The 16,552-nt window shown below is 50.3% G+C and overlaps 1 protein-coding gene across 2 annotated transcripts; it reads left to right on the top strand.

Moving 5' to 3' along the window:
• Window positions 1-351: 351 nt before the first annotated feature.
• Window positions 352-16,223, top strand: RNF122 (ring finger protein 122). Of its 2 annotated transcripts, none has more exons than XM_036838939.1 (6): window positions 352-766; window positions 7,336-7,492; window positions 12,683-12,728; window positions 13,035-13,076; window positions 14,749-14,828; window positions 15,099-16,223. In XM_036838939.1, exons 1-6 carry the CDS (start codon window positions 742-744, stop codon window positions 15,211-15,213), a joined length of 465 nt encoding a protein of 154 aa, XP_036694834.1. In that variant the 5' UTR covers window positions 352-741; the 3' UTR covers window positions 15,214-16,223. The 2 variants fall into 2 exon arrangements, with proteins under 2 accessions (XP_036694834.1, XP_036694833.1); XM_036838938.1 differs by having other exon boundaries at window positions 14,746-14,828.
• Window positions 16,224-16,552: the final 329 nt, after the last annotated feature.

Genomic DNA, 16,552 nt, shown 5'->3' with positions numbered 1-16,552 from the left:
TAAACAGTAACAGATCTGGAGGCAGAAAACAATGTGGCACTAATTATTCCGTTTCCTCCGCTTTCCTAGCGGGGGAGGCTGGCCCGGGCTGCTCCGGCCATCCCACCGCGCTGCGCGCTTCTTTCTCGACTCAAGTATCCCGAGGACTGGGAAGGTGAAGGGGGAAGGCGCCCGAGGAGCAAAGATGCTCCCCACCCTCCGATCCGGGCAGACCTGCAAGTAATGCCCGGGGACCAGAGAAAGGCTCCCATTGGCCAGAGGGCGGGTGACGGCGGGGGGGCGGAGTTTCCCGGGGCAGGGGGAGGGGGAGTATAAGGGAGGGGGGCGTGCGCGCACCGTGTCAGTTTCGAAGTCCCTGGCTTCTCCCCTTTGCGCCCAGGCAACTGGATCGCGCCTCGCGCTAAGGCTTTTCCCTCCTCTGCCCACCGGGCGCCTCCACCAGGCCCTGCGGCGCCCCGCAGCTCCCCGCCCCCCACCAGCCCCGGTGCCCTTCCTGCCTTTCCTCCGCGGTGCTTTGATCCGGGGGCCTTTCTGTTTGTTTTCTCTTCTTTCCTCTTTGTTGCTCTAAAACCCACCTCGCCGAAGCCCCCCGCTGCGGAGGGAGTTCGACTTGCAGAGGAAGGCGGCTGCCGCGCACCGCATCCGCCCCTCCTGCGACCCCGCCAGCCGGCGCGCCCACCCCGCCTGCCAGACCCGCCGCCTGCGTTCGTTCGCCCGAGGAAGCCAGCCGAGAGTTCATTGATGCACCCATTCCAGTGGTGTAACGGTGAGTCCCGGGCCGGGAGGGCGAGGGGCGCGGAGCCGGCCGGAGACGCGGAGAGCGGGGCGCCAGGCTTCAGATCCGAGGGCTCGTTCTCCCTCTCGAGCCAAGTTTTTCCTGAAACGGGACCGGCGGGGAGGCGTCCTGGCGCCCGACTCTGCTCTGCACACCGCGGAATTTGGGGGGGGAAAAAAATTCAGGTTTAACTCCAGGGCTGGGAAGGATCTCTCGAGCTGGCGGCGGGCGGGCGGGGCGGGGGGGGGGCGTGGGAGCCGAGGGGTTCCCGGCCTTTGTGTGGCGGCTTCGCACTCCTACCCCCTTCCCTTGCCTTTGTGCGTTCAAACTCTGTTCTTTGTTGTGGTTGTCGGAGGAGAATTAAATCCGCGCTCGGGCTCGGATCTCCTAGAGGGAGCTCAAGTTCCTGGCCTGAAACTTTTCAGGCTATTTTAAATATGTATACAGTGCGGCGTGCGGGGCGGCGCGCCGGGGCGGCTTCCTCTGCGCCTTTGTTGGCTTCGCACCGGCGGCTTAGGGGGCTTTGTGACGGTGGAAGACGCCGGACTAATGAGCGTGGCTTTATTGGATTGATAAAGCCTTGCAGAGTTTTCGGCGCCCGGCTACCCTTGAGAGCAGGGCTTGCCTGGGGAGCTGTGCTCACGGGCCCCAAGGCCAGACCACAGTACTAGCTCCTGTGCCTCGGCGGTGGCCGCGCCTCCAGACCCGATCACCCCTCCCACCCCGGCCTGGGTGATGCTAAATTCACCCCACCTGAGACTTTTAGCGGTTCAGGTGATGCGTAGAGGTTGGGCTTGGGTCTGGTTCCTCGCCCAGACTACCTGAAAAGAGGGCCCTTCTGGGCGCGTCAGTTCAAAACTTTGGCTCTTAATACCCTCCAGTGGCCCTAGAATCTTGACTGCGTTGTTCTAAAGCTTGGAGAGTTTCTGGTGAAAGGGGGAAGCGCGGCGGAGGCACTTCTTCTGGTGAAAGGGGGAAGGGGACCGGGGGGGACCAAAGCAGCAGGCCTTATCCCTGAGTAGGGTAGGCTGGCTAGTTAGGGGGGAAAAAAAAATCCATTCTTGAGAGCAGACTCTTGCCAGATCTTGCATTAATTATTTCAAGAGGCTTTTGTTTTAAGGCAGGGTTTGGGCACCATGTGTATAAGGCGGCCCCCATCCCCCTCTTCCTCTTGCTGGTAGGATCTGATTTCCTGAAAATGAACCAAGCTGTGTGTGTGATAGGCAGCATTGCTGGAGTGGGGACGAGGGGGTGGGGTGAGGAAGGACGGTGCATCCCAGCATCTGGGAAAGATTCCTGTTGGCTGGGAAGGAGAAGCGTTTCCCAGATCCACTGGTCTTTCTTGGCCAGCCCTTCTCTTGACGTCACTCCAGCTCCCGGCCCGCTGCTCAGACACGAAACATTCTGATGTCAAGGCTTTCATAGGTCGGCGGAAACAATGGAACAGACTTAAGGAGAAGAACCAAGGTGGTTCTTCCGGGCAGCCCCCTTTCCTGTGAGGGTTTAGACCAGCAGAGGACTTGCTGCTTTATCTTTTCACTTCTTTTTTTTTTTTTTTTTTTTTTTAATTTTTATTGAAGTATAGTTGATTTACAGTGTTGTGTTTCTTTTCACTTCTTTTTTTTCAATTTTTTTTGTTTACTGAAGTGTAGCTGATTTACAATGTTGTGTCCATCTCTGCTGTACAGCAAAGTGACTCAGTTATTACACATATAGACATTCCTTTTTTTATATTCTTTGCCATTACGGTTTATCACAGGATACTGAATATAGTTCCCTGTTCTTGTCACTTCTTTTTTTTTTTTTAATAGTTTTTTTTTAAATTAATTTATTTATTTTTGGCTGCATTGGTTCTTCGTTGCTGCGTGCAGGCTTTCTCTAGTTGCGGTGCCCGGGCTTCTCATTGGGGTGGCTTCTCTTGTTGAAGAGCACGGGCTCTAAGCACGCGGGCTCTACAGCGCAGGCTCAGTAGTTGTGGCTCACAGGCTCTAGAGCGCAGGCTCAGTAGTTGTGGCGCACGGGCTTAGTTGCTCCGCGACATGTGGGATCTTCCGGGAGCAGGGCTCAAACCCATGTCCCCTGCACTGGCAGGCGGACTCTTAACCACTGCGCCACCAGGGAAGTCCCTCTTGTCACTTCTTAAAGTGACAGAGAAATGACTGTTCTGACTCCAGTGAAGAAGCAATCCTCCTCCCCACACCTTTGTGAAAAATATCTAAAGCCCCTCTTTCCTGGGGTTGGTATTCTGTCCTTATAAGTTTAGAGGAAAAACTACTCCACTGTCAGTTTTTAGCCCAAGGTATACTTTTCTCACTTCTTTTTAATCAGAATGCAAGCAAATGGACCATCTCTTCTCAGCTATGAAGCTCTTCTCACCCATACTTCTTTATCACAGAAAGTCCCAAACTCACTGACTCAATCCTGGAGCCCCAGGGGAAGCTTCTCTCAGCAAGATAACCTGGTCAAGATAAACTGATAAAGTGCTGAGGCCAGAGTGCCTCCAGAGTGAATACATGTAAACCCTCTGTATTCGCTATGGCCATTGCTGTGCAAGTTCCCAGAACAGGGAACCCAGTGAAGTTCTTTGGGACCCTAAAGATGCCAGGATCCAGCTCATAAAAGGTGCGTGGAGAGCAAAGGCAGGTTGAGGGTTAGACCCTCTTACAGCATCAACAATTGATGAGACAGGGATTAGGGAGATGTGCCTGGTGGGGAAGAAGACCTCTTGGCATTGAGGACAGAGTTCCATGGAAGAGAAGCCCAAAGGCCCTTTTCGAGTAGACGGAAAATTGTCCCTCCCTGGCCAGCCCACCATGATGTCTTCATGGAAAATTGATCTCCTTTGGCCCACAGAGATCAAATATTTAAGTGGAGGGTGAAGGGGTGGTGAGAACTTTCTAACCCAAGCTGGAGGCTCAGAAGCAAGGGCTGAGCAAAGTTTAGTAGCGAATTAATTTTTTTCCAACTTTAGCCAAAAAGTCTTTCAGGATAAGAACTACTTTTACTTTTTGTTTCCCCACAGTGTCTAGGTCAGTGTGTAAATCAAGCCAGCAGCAGTACTTGTTGGTTGACTGGTCATCTGTTAGCTGAGGGCAGTTTCTGGGCAATTTTCCCAAACTTCAGTCTCCTTACTTTGAAGTGGGAGCTTTTGCCAAGATGACCAGATCGTCTTGAGAAAAATCAGGAGTTATTAATCTGTTAACCAGTTATTGAAAACAAGCCAAACACGAGGGTAGGCACTGGAGAATGTACAAAAGTCCACGTCGCTGTCCTTAGACCTAGGAGCACTCAGGCTTGTTAGAACTCCTCATCTCTGATCTCAGGATTGTATATAATCACACCTCTACTATGGGCCTCACTTTGTATGGTGAAAACCTTTGTGTCTGTCTTCTTCCCTAGACAATAAAATCATCTTGTCTTTCTTCTTTGCTTTTTTATCTTCAGTGTCTGTTGTGGTACTTGTCATGTAATCACTGCTTAATGCCTGTTCGAGTTAAATGAAGTTGATTCTAGGAACAGTGGGGCAATATTAGACAGTTACGGAGTGTGCCAGAGCCGGAACACGTGATACGGGCTGTGAGCACTATAGATTTCGGGGTGGGGGAGTCCCTGGAATATCACAAAGATCAGGTTTGGGGGACTTTGGAGAAGGAGAGGGAGTTTCAGGCAGAGAAAGCTTCATGAACAAAGGTGTGGAGGCAGCTGAAGACAGAGATGGGCAAGAATTAGAGAGGAGGCTGGCCCACCTGGGGTGAGGCTGGAGGATACTGAGTCAGGGTGGTAAAGAGGGGACCCAATGCACGCGTGTTTAGGAGGACTTGAAGCCAGTCATGAGTCTGGGAAACACATGTTAGAAACCAAGTGGAAGGAAATGTCAGACATGTGGGCTAAATTAGAGGAGGGACTAGACATCAATTAATAGGCACTTGGAGTAGAATTGGGCTCCAAGTCTGTCTGGAATAGAGGCTTGGCAGTACAGTTGGCACACAATCTGAAAGAGATTTGGAGGGAGGTTCATTATATCGATCACTAGATTGATCTCGGGGATGAGGAGGGCTGAGATGTATGAGGTCAAAGATGACTCCAGTCTTTCAAGCCAGTCTTCCGCTGAGTTGGGGTTGCTTCGCTAATTACGGTGTAGGATTCCAAAGTGTATTAATGGTGGTCTGGCTCCTAACCACGATGGCAGGAAAGTACTTAAAACCCACACTGAGGGCTTGAGTCTAGAGGTTCACCCACCCCTCACACCTCGCAGGATCTCAGTTCCTTGACCAGGTATTGAACCCGCGCCCTCGGCAGTGAAAGCACGGAGTCCTAACCACTGAACCACCAGGGAATTCCCCAGAGGGCTTTGAAGCCAGGCCTTCTTAGCTGTTTGACTGTAGACACATTGTTTAATGATGATTGAGTCTTTTTTCCCCATGGTGGGGTGGGGAGTAACATTTCACAGTGGCCTTATTACAAAGGTTAAGTTATAGCATGAGAATGTGCTTGGGTGATAGCAGGTGTATGGTAAAGTCTAGCCTTCTTGTCCCAGCACTTTCTGAAATCCAAGAGTTTGAGGCTTACCTTTCAGATCATTGATATTTTTTGCCTGCAAACAGGAAAAAACACTCAACTGGCTTGTGGTTAAATCCTATCTTTTTTTTTTTCTTTCTTTATAAACATGATAGAAAATTTACTAATTCTCAGAACCAGCAGTCCCAAGATAGTGGCTCTAGGATTGCTTAATCCAGCAACTCAACTGACAACATCTTTCTTCTTTCCTTGTCCTCTCTGCCACCAGCTTGATATTGAACTTCTCTCTTTCCAGCTATAACTTGGCTGCCACCCTTCCAGGTGTTTTGGAGAGATGTGACTCCCCCCCCCCAAAAAAAGAAAATCTTGTCTTTTCCAACAGACCTGCCCTTTGTTTCTTCAGCCAGAGCCCTGTCACATACATACCCCAAAACCAAACCCCTGGCAAGGACAAGGTGATTACCACCTTTGGACCAATCAGGATTTACCCCTGAGTCATGTGAGAAAGGGAAGCATCCAGTGGCCACCAGTGCTTCCCAAGCTAAAGGGACCTTGTTAAACTGTAACAGATTCTGATTCATTTCAGTGGGGGTGGGCCGGAGAGTCTGCATTTCTGACGAGCTCTGGGGATGCCACTGCCATTAGGGGACTGCACGGCAAGGCTTTGAGTAGAAAGGGGGAAGGTGGCCAGTAAAAGTTAGCTGTAGCTCCCAGCCCTCACCCCCTGCCCCTTTCTGGAATGCTGGCCCAGCCTCAGAGTGAGCAATTTCTATTCTGGTCCTGGTGCAGTTTGGCTTCTGGAGCAGGTAGCTTAATAATGACAAATGACCTTTGCAACTGCACTTTGCAATTTACAAAGCGTATTTCTTACACCATCGTTTTCGGTCCTCTCTGCACATTGCTTGTTTTCCTGTGACAAAGTGGAGCTTAGCGAGGTAATTTCCTAAAGGTCACATAGCTAGGGAGAGGTGGGATTGGAGCCCAAGTGTACCTTTCCTCACCTAAGGCTCTTCATTTTGCTACTGCACTGTATAGGCTTCTCCCTGATGGAAGTGAGTTTTCCATTTTCCGCCCATTGCCTGAATCCTTGATCCCCTAGATGGGGATGCTGGTTTAAGTACTGTGTGTATGATCCCATTTTGTAGATTGGTTAAATAATTTACCCAAGATGATGTAGCTAGTAAGTGTTGGAACTATGGTACAGATATAAGCCCCTGGAATGTAAATTGGTGCAGCCACTACGGAAAACAGTATGGAGGTTCCTTAAAAAACTAAAAATAGCCATATGATCCAGCAATCCCACTCCTGGACATATATCTGGAGAAAACTCTAATTCGAAAAGATACATGCACCCTAATGTTCACAGCAGCAGTACTTACAATAGCCAAGACATGGAAGCAATCCAAGTCTCCATCCACAGATGAATGGATAAAGAAGATGTGGTATATATACATAATGGAATATCACTCAGCCATAAAAAAGAATGAAATAACACTATTTGCAGCAACATGGATGGACCTAGAGATGATCATACTAAGTGAAGTAAGTCAGAGAAAGACAAATAGCATATGATATCACCTGTATGTGGAATCTAAAATATGATACAAGTGAACTTATTTACAAAACAGAAACAGACTCACAGACACAGAAACAAACTTATGGTTACCAAAGGGGAAAGGGAATCAGGGAAGGGTAAATTAGGAGTTTGGGATTAACAGATACAAACTACTGTATATAACATAGATAAAGAACAACCACCTACTGTATAGCACAGGGAACTATATTCAATATTCTGTAATAAACCATCATGGAAAAGACTATGAAAAAGAATATATGTATATGTATAACTGAATCACTTTGCTGTACACCAGCAACTAACACAACATTGTAAATCAACTCTACTCCAATTAAAAAAAAAAAAAAAAAAAAGTGAGCCCCCGAGTCAGAGGTTTGCCATTTCTCCCTGCATCCTTGCTCACACAGAGTGGCCCCGATGGTAAATTTCCCACTATCGTAACACTTTCCCTCCCCGTTCTTTGCAGGGTGTTTCTGCGGCCTGGGACTGGTGAGCACCAACAAGTCCTGCTCGATGCCACCCATCAGTTTCCAAGACCTTCCCCTCAACATCTACATGGTCATCTTCGGCACAGGCATCTTCGTCTTCATGCTCAGCCTCATCTTCTGCTGCTATTTTATCAGGTGGGTGGCTTGCTGGCTGACCTGGGGTTGGGGGAGTCTAGGAGGCGGCGGCGGCCATGGGGAGGGTGAACTGAGCGAGGCTCCGGTCACAGAGTCACCAGCCTCCAGCCGGGGCCGCTGCTTTGAGGACAGGACTTAGTCCTGCCCCTGGCTGGGCCCCTGAGGCCTGGTGTTTCTATTTACATCAGCCTATCACGTTGTTGGAGAGCTTATAAGGTCAACATGGGTCAGGCTGCATTCCCACCCTCTGGCCAGTTATTCTCAGGTTGCCTAGAATGACTGTCCAAGTAATATCATCAGTGGTCCCTAGCCGTCTCTCTCCGCCCATTCACACTCTCTGGATGGCCAGGGATGGGAGGCATCGTTACACCAATGTCATGATCCTCTGCCCTCCTGGGAAATCCTGCTGTCATCCCTCCAGATGCTAATATTAGCAAGCTGGTGTCTGCAGAGCTGCTTGTTTGTTCTGCCTTGTAAGCTCTTATGTTTGAAAGAGAAAAAACTGAAAACCATCACTTCTTGAGCGTGGCAGTGCTAGCCAAGCTCCAGGAACTGTTTTCTTCACTTGCAGACAAGGGAACTGGTGGCTGTTTTCTATCAAAAATGTGGGGCAGGAAAAAAAAAAAAAAAAAAATGTGGGGCATGCCTGGTATTCAGAGTGGAAAATACAGTAGTGTTTCTGACTAGGGTGCCCTACTGGTATTTACAATTCCTCATTGTATGGGACTGTCTTGTGCTTTGGGGAACACTGGACACCCCTGACCATTAGAATGTGCTAATGGTCCTGAGAGCCATTGTGATAACCAAGCCACACAACCCCACATACACAAACACATGATCACCCAACGCCTGGGTAGACGGATGTCAGCTGGGGTCTAGGCTGGCATCTGATCAAATCACCTAAGAAGATTAAATTAAGACAAAGGAAAAAGGAGTTCCTGTTCCCCACTGAGATGTCCCAGTGGGTTTGAGTGCTTCACCTGGCAGGAGGCTAGAGGGAAAGTAGATACTTGTCCGGATTCCTCGGGCTGGAGGAGCTCCCTCTTAAGAAGGGGAGGTGCCCGTGGGCCCTGCTCTCTTGTACTCCCCATCCACTACCTTGGGCTCCTTCTTTCTCAGGACTTTAGAAAGTCCCCAGGACTGAAATTTTCCACTTACAAGTCTTTGCAGAAGAGGTAGAGTCTAAAATTTGCATCTAATTAGTAAGTGAGGGTAGATTTCCTGTATCTCACCACCCCTCCCCTTTCCCCAAGCCTAAGTTTTCTTCTGCAAACTCTTTCGTCTTCCTGACCACCAACCACTGCGCTCTCCCCATATGAAGCAATTTATGCAACTCCCCAGAGACGGAAGATGGAGACATAGCAAAGATTTTTGTGTGACGCTGGCAGGAGGCTGTAAAACCAACTCTGTTCGGCCCCTGCACACACACACACACAGAGGCACACCCATGCCAGGCTGCAAACGTGGTCAAGAGAAGAAAATCTACAAAATCACTCTGAGCCAGTATGTGGGTGACCGGGCTTCATTTCCTGATGCTGCCACTAATAGGTGTGATCTTAGGGCTTTAGCTACTCTTTACCAGGTGCCTTCTGTGTGCCAGGCACCATGGTCAGCATTTTGTAAAACATTTAGCTTACTTAGTCCTCAGAACTTGCCTCCAGTTTCGGTATCAGCCTGCTTCTGCTTCGTAAATGAGGAAATGCATGCTCAGACAGTAAAAGATCTGCCGCAGGTCCTATATCCAGGAAGATGGAGAGGTGAGCTAGTCTGATGACAGTTAGGGAGAGTCTTTCACATTCTAGATGTTGGTCTTCTCTGATGTCTCTTCCTTGAATGGGAACAGCTGTGGCATCCATGGCCACCCCCTTGCAGCTAGAGATCGTGGTCCTGCAGAAGGACGGGCTGGGAGCTCTGGGTATGGCTGATTTATTTTTTGTTTGGCTGGAGTTAAAGAACAGAGCTGCAACCACATGATACCAGAAGCTTTCCCCACTGCGGGGCTGCTCGGCGCCACCTGTTCCTCCTGCAGTAATCTGCCCCTTTGCCACCCTGCCCTCTGTCCTGCAGCCTGCCCGAAGCCAGTTTGACCCTGGCTTGCTGGCATGTGGCAGCCTGGGAGTGTCTATATATAGAAAGACACACAAGCACAGAAGCCACTTCCTCTCCCTGCTTCTCGGTTTCCTCCTCAGCCAAAATAGGCCCGTGACCCCCCCTCCTGACCTGGTGAGCTCATCGGCCAAGGCCAGCCTCTGCTCCCCAGCTCCCCCTCTCTCTGTCTCCCTGACTCCCAACCCCCGACCGCAGGAGCTGATCTCTGCCCTACACAGGATGGAGGGGCCCGTGAAGTACAACTGGGCAGGAAAGGAACCATTATTTTCAGGACCTGGCTGCATTGTTTGTTGCAAAAGGGAAAAGCTGGGGAGAGCCCACTGGCAGCGGCTAGGAATGGTCTCATTGAATTCAGGGTATTTTTAGTTGCTTTGCTCACCCGACAGCTGAGACGGCCACCTGTCCAGAGTTGTTGGCACTCCGTCCCCTGCTGGGATGGCCCAGGATCTCTGCTTTTTGCTTTGTTTCCCTTGCAACCCTTTTGGCCCCATTTCATCACAATCTATACCTTCCTGATCTGGAAATCTACATGCAGAGTGAATATAGAATGTGGCCCTGAAGCGCTTGGCTGTTCCGACAGATAGTCTTAGGCTCTAAGAGTCAGGCTTTTGGAGGATCCTCAGGTGAGACCATTAAAGGGAGCCAGGCAGATGGAAGGGCCGAGGGTGGAGAAGGAGGGCACCCCAGGCACCCTACGACACAGCAAGCAGAAAGGCCCTGCACGTACTCCGTAGGTGTAGCCATGTTGCAGGCGAGGCAGGCGAGGCTCAAGAGATGGACAACCCCTCGCTCTGAGTCAGGAAGTGGACTCCTCACCACTTCCTTATTTACTCTGTGCATACCTGCTAACAGAGCAACAGTGTCTCCCTCAGAAGGCGGCTGTGAGCACCCCGGCGATGCGATCACTCTCTTTCTTCCCCAGGTTAACCCAGTGTCAGGCAGGTCGCACTTGATCACTTAAGCTTTGGGTACATCCTTCCCCGCCCCTCTCATTTGGAAGTGGGGACACAGTGTATATATGAAAGTGCAAAGGTAAGGGTGGAACGGTGCAAGCCCTGGTTAGGCCCTTAGCCCAACCCTCCAATGACCAGAAACTGTCCGATGCCACCCTCAGACCAAGGCAGGGGGACACCCACCCCACCTGTCCCCTGACCTCCTGTTAGGAGCCAGGGAGGTGGCGGCAGCCCGATCTTGATCTGCCCCCTGGCTGTGCATGAGGCACGGCTGTTCCAGACCTTCTGCACCCCCCTCCGCTCTGGTTCCAGCATCTCGGTGTTGCTCTTGGGGCATCTTACCTCGCTCCCTTCGACTGAGGCTCGTGATTGGAGATCCTCTTCCTCTGACTCAGGCCAGCAATCTTTTTCTGCAAAAGGCCAGATGTTATAGGCTTTGTGGGTCACATGATCTCTGTCTGAACCACCCAGGCCTACTGAGCAGAAGCAGCTGTAGACGGTACCTAAGCTGTTGGGTTGGCCAGAAAAAGATCGGGTTTTTCTGTAAGATGTGGTGGAAACCCCTGAATGAACTTTTGGGCCAAGCCAGTGTAACGTGGCTCTGCCCCAGTAAAATTTTATAGGCACTGAACTTGAGTTTCATATAATTTTAACATGGCATGAAATATTCTTTTGATTCCTGCTATCAGCCATTTAAGAATAAGTACCTTTCTTAGCTTCTAGGCCCTATGAAGCAAGCAGTCAGCTGGATTTGGCTCTCAGGATACCCCTATCCTACCTAACCTGGTGGTTTTCTGATGTTTCCTTCCAATAACGCAGCTCTTTGGTTGAAATGATCCGTGGGAGAGAAAGCCCCATCTAGTTCCCAAGTACAGGAGGCCATAGAGCTCCCTGCGCAATTCAGAAGGTTTCCCTCACTGAAAATAAAACAGAAAAAAAAAAAAAAAATTATGCTCAATGTGTAATCATGGTCCCAGCCATCTGCATAGTAAGCCATTCGGAGTCGGAGGCTTGTTGATGAAAGGGCATTTCCCAAAACCATCTCATATTCTCAGGACCATGGTATGTGCTACCTAATTGGTGAAGCAGGCCACAGTGTGTGTTGAAGAGCTCGGCCTCTGTCATCAGATCGACTTTGATTCAAATCCAGACTCTGCTGCCAGCCAGCTCTGGCATTTGGGCAAGTTACTTAACTTCTTTGGACGCCGTGTTCCTCATCTGCAAAAAGGGACGTCTCTCCCCCTGGAAGTTGTTTGGAATTGGTGCAGAGATCAGGCATAGCAAATCCTCCATCACAATTATGCTCCTGCCATTAGTAACGGCGTGTTCTGGCCATTGTGTTTTGGCCATTGAGAGTCCGGTTGTATGCGGGCCACCAGCTTGAAACAAAAAGAGGAAAACAAAGAAGGGATTGCCTGTGTTGGCCTGGTGCTGTGAAGTGGGGAAGGCGTGTGCTCTGGTTCCAGAATACTTGTGTTCTCTGAGTGGAAAATTCCCCAGGCTCAACAGACTTTATCCTGCTGCCCTGGCTTGGTGGAAATGTCCCTCTTAAGAATATCTAACTTCTGGGAATTCCCTCGTGGTCCAGTGATTAGGACGCCGTGCTTTCACTGCCGAGGGCGTGGGTTCAGTCCCTGGTCAGGGAACTGAGATCCTGCAAGCTGTGTGGCACGGCCAAAAAAAATCTAACTTCTGTACAGTCAGCAAGCAGATGGTTGATCTGTATATTTGGGGAGCCTGAAGGAGGTGACCTACCAGAGACAGCAGGGAGGGTGAATGAACTATGGGTTGGCCAAAAAGTCCGTTTGGGTTTTTCATCGCATCACACGGAAAAACCCGAACGAACTTTTTGGCCAACTCAATATTAGGGTGCTCTGCAGAGACGCCCCCAATCTGGGGGAGCTGGCAGTGAGTTTTGAGGCAGTTGAACCTGGGTGAGAGTCTTGAGTCCTTAACCCAGTCTGGTGACCTGCAGAGGGCGCTGTGCATACTCCGTGTGTCTATGGGAAGCACACCTCCCCACCCCCAGAAGGACGCCCCAAGCAGCCGGCCGGCCTCTCCTGCTCTGAATGGCTGTTTGTGCAAAGACATAATGACCTCTTCTCTCCCCTCTTTCTTGCTTCCCCAGCAAACTCCGGAACCAGGCACAGAGCGAACGGTACGGATATAAAGAGGTAAATGAAGTCTACGTGTTGCCCCGAGACTTCATCCACTATTAGCCCTGCTTGGGGAGGGGGTGAGGGCAGAGGGCGGGTTTAAGCTGGCCTGGCCTCCCCTCTGGCCCCCTCTGAGGCGAACTCCTTTCCCCGTCCTCAAGTCTGGCTGGGCCCAGGCAGGGCCCAAAGCCCTCCTCCTTCACGGGAGGGTCACGGGGGCACTCCTGTGCGGGGCCAGGGACTCGCTCCCTTCCTTGGCGGCTGATACCACCTGGCCCCTGTGTTTGGTTGCTCCTGATACCAGGCCTCCCCTTTTTTCCCCAGGTGGTGCTTAAAGGTGATGCAAAGAAGTTACAGTTATATGGGGTGAGTGCATTGGGACAGGTCGCGGGAGTGCCCAGCGGGTAAGGCAAACCTTCTCCAGCAATCTCAGCCTGACCTTTTCAGGAACCTTTTTAGTCCCTGCCTTCCTATTTCCTTGGGCCAAATAAAACTCATCCCAGGAGGTGATCAATATGCAGAATCCGTTATGTCTGGAACTGAACCAGCGCAGGCAGAAAACAAAAGGATCACAAAAGGGTTTGGGTACATGGAGTGACCCATGGCCCCAGGAAGCCCACTAGGCATAATCTTAATGGGGAAGACGGTAGGACCACTCCATGCCAGATTTCAGCAACTTTCCCCTGCTCAGACCCCCCCAGGTCTTGGTCTGAAAGAGGTTACCTTTGTGTATGCTCTGTCCTAGTGACTGTGGATCTGATGCGTGTGTCCAGCCCTGAGGTTCTTCCCTGTTTCCCTCCATTCCCCTCCCCTCCCCCATCACACCCACTCCCTGGGGCCCCTCAACTCTGACTCCTTTAGGACTACACCATTTCCTCTTCCTTTCCCACCTATGCCTTTGGGGTCACCTAACTCATTTCCCAAGACTTCCTTCCATAACCATGGACACTCCTGCAGAGAGCGTGTGTGTGGTTGTCTGAGTGGGGAGGATCACAGGTCTCACTACACACAAGACTCTGCCTGGACATGGCCTCATTTCATCCCTCTTTTTGGGGTCCACTGTCATGTCCACAAGTTCCAGTGTTTCTTTAGCTCTCCTCCAGAAGATAATTCAGCTGGGATCGAAGGGGTTATAATATATTGGGTTGTAAGGCTGGATTTAAAGAATGTAAACCATACACCAGACCCCCATCTTTTAGTTACTGATAAGTGCCCCCCTCACCAAAGGTCCTAGGCTAGAAAGGCTTAAAAATCATAACTACTCAGCCATAAAAAAGAATGAAATAACGCTCTTTACAGCAACATGGGTGGACCTAGAGATTATCCTCCTAAATGAGGTAAGTCAGAAAGAGAAAGAGAAACACCATGTGATATCACTTATATGTGGAATCTAAAATATGACACAAATGAACTTATCTACGAAACAGAAACAGACTCACAGACATAAAGAACAGACCTGTGCTTGCCAAGGGGAAGGGGGGTAGGGGAGGGACGGATTGGGAGCTTGGGATTAGCAGGTGCAAACTATGATATAGAGAATGGATAAACAACAAGGTCCTATTGTATATCACAGGGAACTATTATAGTCAATATCCTATAATAAACCATAATGGAAAAGAATATGAAAAAACATATATATGTATAACTGAGTCACTTTGCTGTACAGCAGAGATTAATACAACATTGTAATTCAACTATACTTCAGTTTAAAAAAAAAAAAAGATTCCTCTATAACAGCACTGCCCAGTGGAAATCTGAGGATAGAAAATGCTCTCTATCTGACCATCCGGTGTGGGGACCACTAGCCACTTCTCAGCTGCTGAGCACTTGAAATGTGGCTAGTGTGACTGAGGAACTAAGTGTTGAATTTCCTCTTATTTGGGTCGACTTAAATCTAAGGCGGTCCCCTGTGGTTCATGACTACCGCCCTGTCAGGGTGAGTTCTCTCTTGGGTGAGGATGAGGTGCTGGGTATTCAGGATGGAGGAGTGAGGATCTCCCCCATCTCCTCTCACGCAGCCCCCTTCTTCCCACAGCAGACCTGTGCAGTCTGTCTGGAAGACTTCAAGGGGAAGGATGATCTGGGTGTGCTCTCATGCCAACACGCCTTTCACCGCAAGTAAGTGTGCACAGTGGAGATGTGTGTCCCGGGGTGGCTTGGAAAGAAAGAAGCAGGGAGCATCTTCCAGAGCCTCCCATCCCGACCCCTCCCATCTACCCTTTGCCGGTGATGCCCTTCATCCCGTCTGGACACCAGGCAAGCCAGAGGGGTTAGACCGGGGTGCGGATAGAGAGGTTCTTGTCCTGAGAAGCAGCTGGGCTCTGTGAAAAGACAGCTGGAGCAGACTGGTATCTTCTTAGGGAAAAACAGGTCGTCTCTTGCCCGCAGGTGTCTGGTGAAGTGGCTGGAAGTACGCTGCGTCTGCCCCATGTGTAACAAGCCCATTGCTGGTCCCTCAGAGGCCACCCAGAGCATCGGGATCCTATTGGATGAGCTGGTGTGAGTGCTGCCTCCGTACCAAGGCCTGGAGAAGACCTCTAGCCTCGCGGGTGCCTGGTCCTCCCGCGAAGCCGCAGTGAACAAGACTGTCGGGTGGTGATGGGCATGCTCACCTGGAGGGACGGGGGTGCAGGGCTGGTCTTCCAGCCTCAGGGTGAGACTAGACTTGCCCACCTCTCTGCTTCCTGAAGCCTGCTTCCCTGCTACTCAGTTCTGATGGTCTTGCCCATCAGGACCACTGTATCCTGGTACTGGACTCTCTGCCTGCCTTGTCCCTGCTCTGGGAAAAGAAATCCATTCCTATTTGGCCAAGAACTTGGAGCACACCCCCTTGAGGGTTCCCCTGAGGAGGACAAGCTGCCCTGACCTAGAAGAAGGGATGAGATGGGCTCTGCCCAACCTGTGACCTCCCCGCCCCCCTCCCCACTCCTTCCAGAGGAAGGTTAGAAGGGAAGGAAGGAAAGATGGAGGAACCAAGTGCCTCCAGTGGAAGTGAGGGAGGCTCTGTAGGAAATAGGAAAGAGCAGGGATGAACAGAAGAAAAGTCAATGTTTACATGGGACCTATGGAAACAAAGGCTGGCCGGCCGGCCTGCTGACTACAGGGGGGAGGAGGGCAGCCCCTTGCCCCTCCTAGATCTGAGGTGCTATCCGTTCACTGTTCCTCGGTTGATCTCAGAGCTTCCTATTCCCTGTTGGGGTTTGAGTATCCACCGCCCCAGAGGAAGGGCTTGGTCTACACCCAAATGGATTCCCAGGGGTTTTTTCTAAAGGAGCAAAAAGGGGGGCCTGGGGATGGGGGTGTCTGGATATTAAGGTCACGGTGGACACCCTCTTCCCCTTTGTAAATAGTATTTTTATACTTCATCCTCACCATCTCAGGCTTTATACATGGAATCCCCCAAATGGAAGGGGTAGGGGTTTTCTGTTCCTCCCCCAAGTGGGTGAGGGTGGGAAAAAGGTATGTATTTAAAGCAGATTAAATTTAATAACAAGTTTCTCTAACCTTTTGCCTGTGGTTGTGGCTTGTGTCCGTTGGCCCTCTTCTGCCAACAGAGGGAACAAAGTTCTCGAGCTGCCTCTTCTCACTTTCCCATGCTCAGAGCAGAGATACATGTGCACAAAGGTGCCTGATCCTTGACAAGAATTTCGTATTTATTATTACCTGTTCAGCATAGGTTAGGACTAACATCAATATGCTTGAAGACCTGACTGAGTCAGGCTCATTCACATGATTTCTAGAATATTTTTAAAGAAAGCTGATGTATGGCACCACAGCATTCCAGCTACCAAGACTTGTCATTCATAGAATTCTCCTTGTAATTCAAGCCACTGAGCTCTTAA

Source organism: Balaenoptera musculus, chromosome 21 (genome assembly GCF_009873245.2).
Source record: "Balaenoptera musculus isolate JJ_BM4_2016_0621 chromosome 21, mBalMus1.pri.v3, whole genome shotgun sequence".
Taxonomy (NCBI): domain Eukaryota; kingdom Metazoa; phylum Chordata; class Mammalia; order Artiodactyla; family Balaenopteridae; genus Balaenoptera; species Balaenoptera musculus.
This window is presented reverse-complemented; position numbering and strand designations above follow the sequence as displayed.

Excerpts from the sequence above, each read along its gene's own strand:
- RNF122 (XM_036838938.1), top strand. The coding sequence starts at position 742 with ATGCACCCATTCCAGTGGTGTAACG. Across the intron at positions 12,729-13,034 it reads AACGGTACGGATATAAAGAG|GTGGTGCTTAAAGGTGATGC; the intron begins GTAAATGAAGTC and ends TTTTTTCCCCAG. Across the intron at positions 13,077-14,745 it reads AGAAGTTACAGTTATATGGG|CAGACCTGTGCAGTCTGTCT; the intron begins GTGAGTGCATTG and ends TTCTTCCCACAG.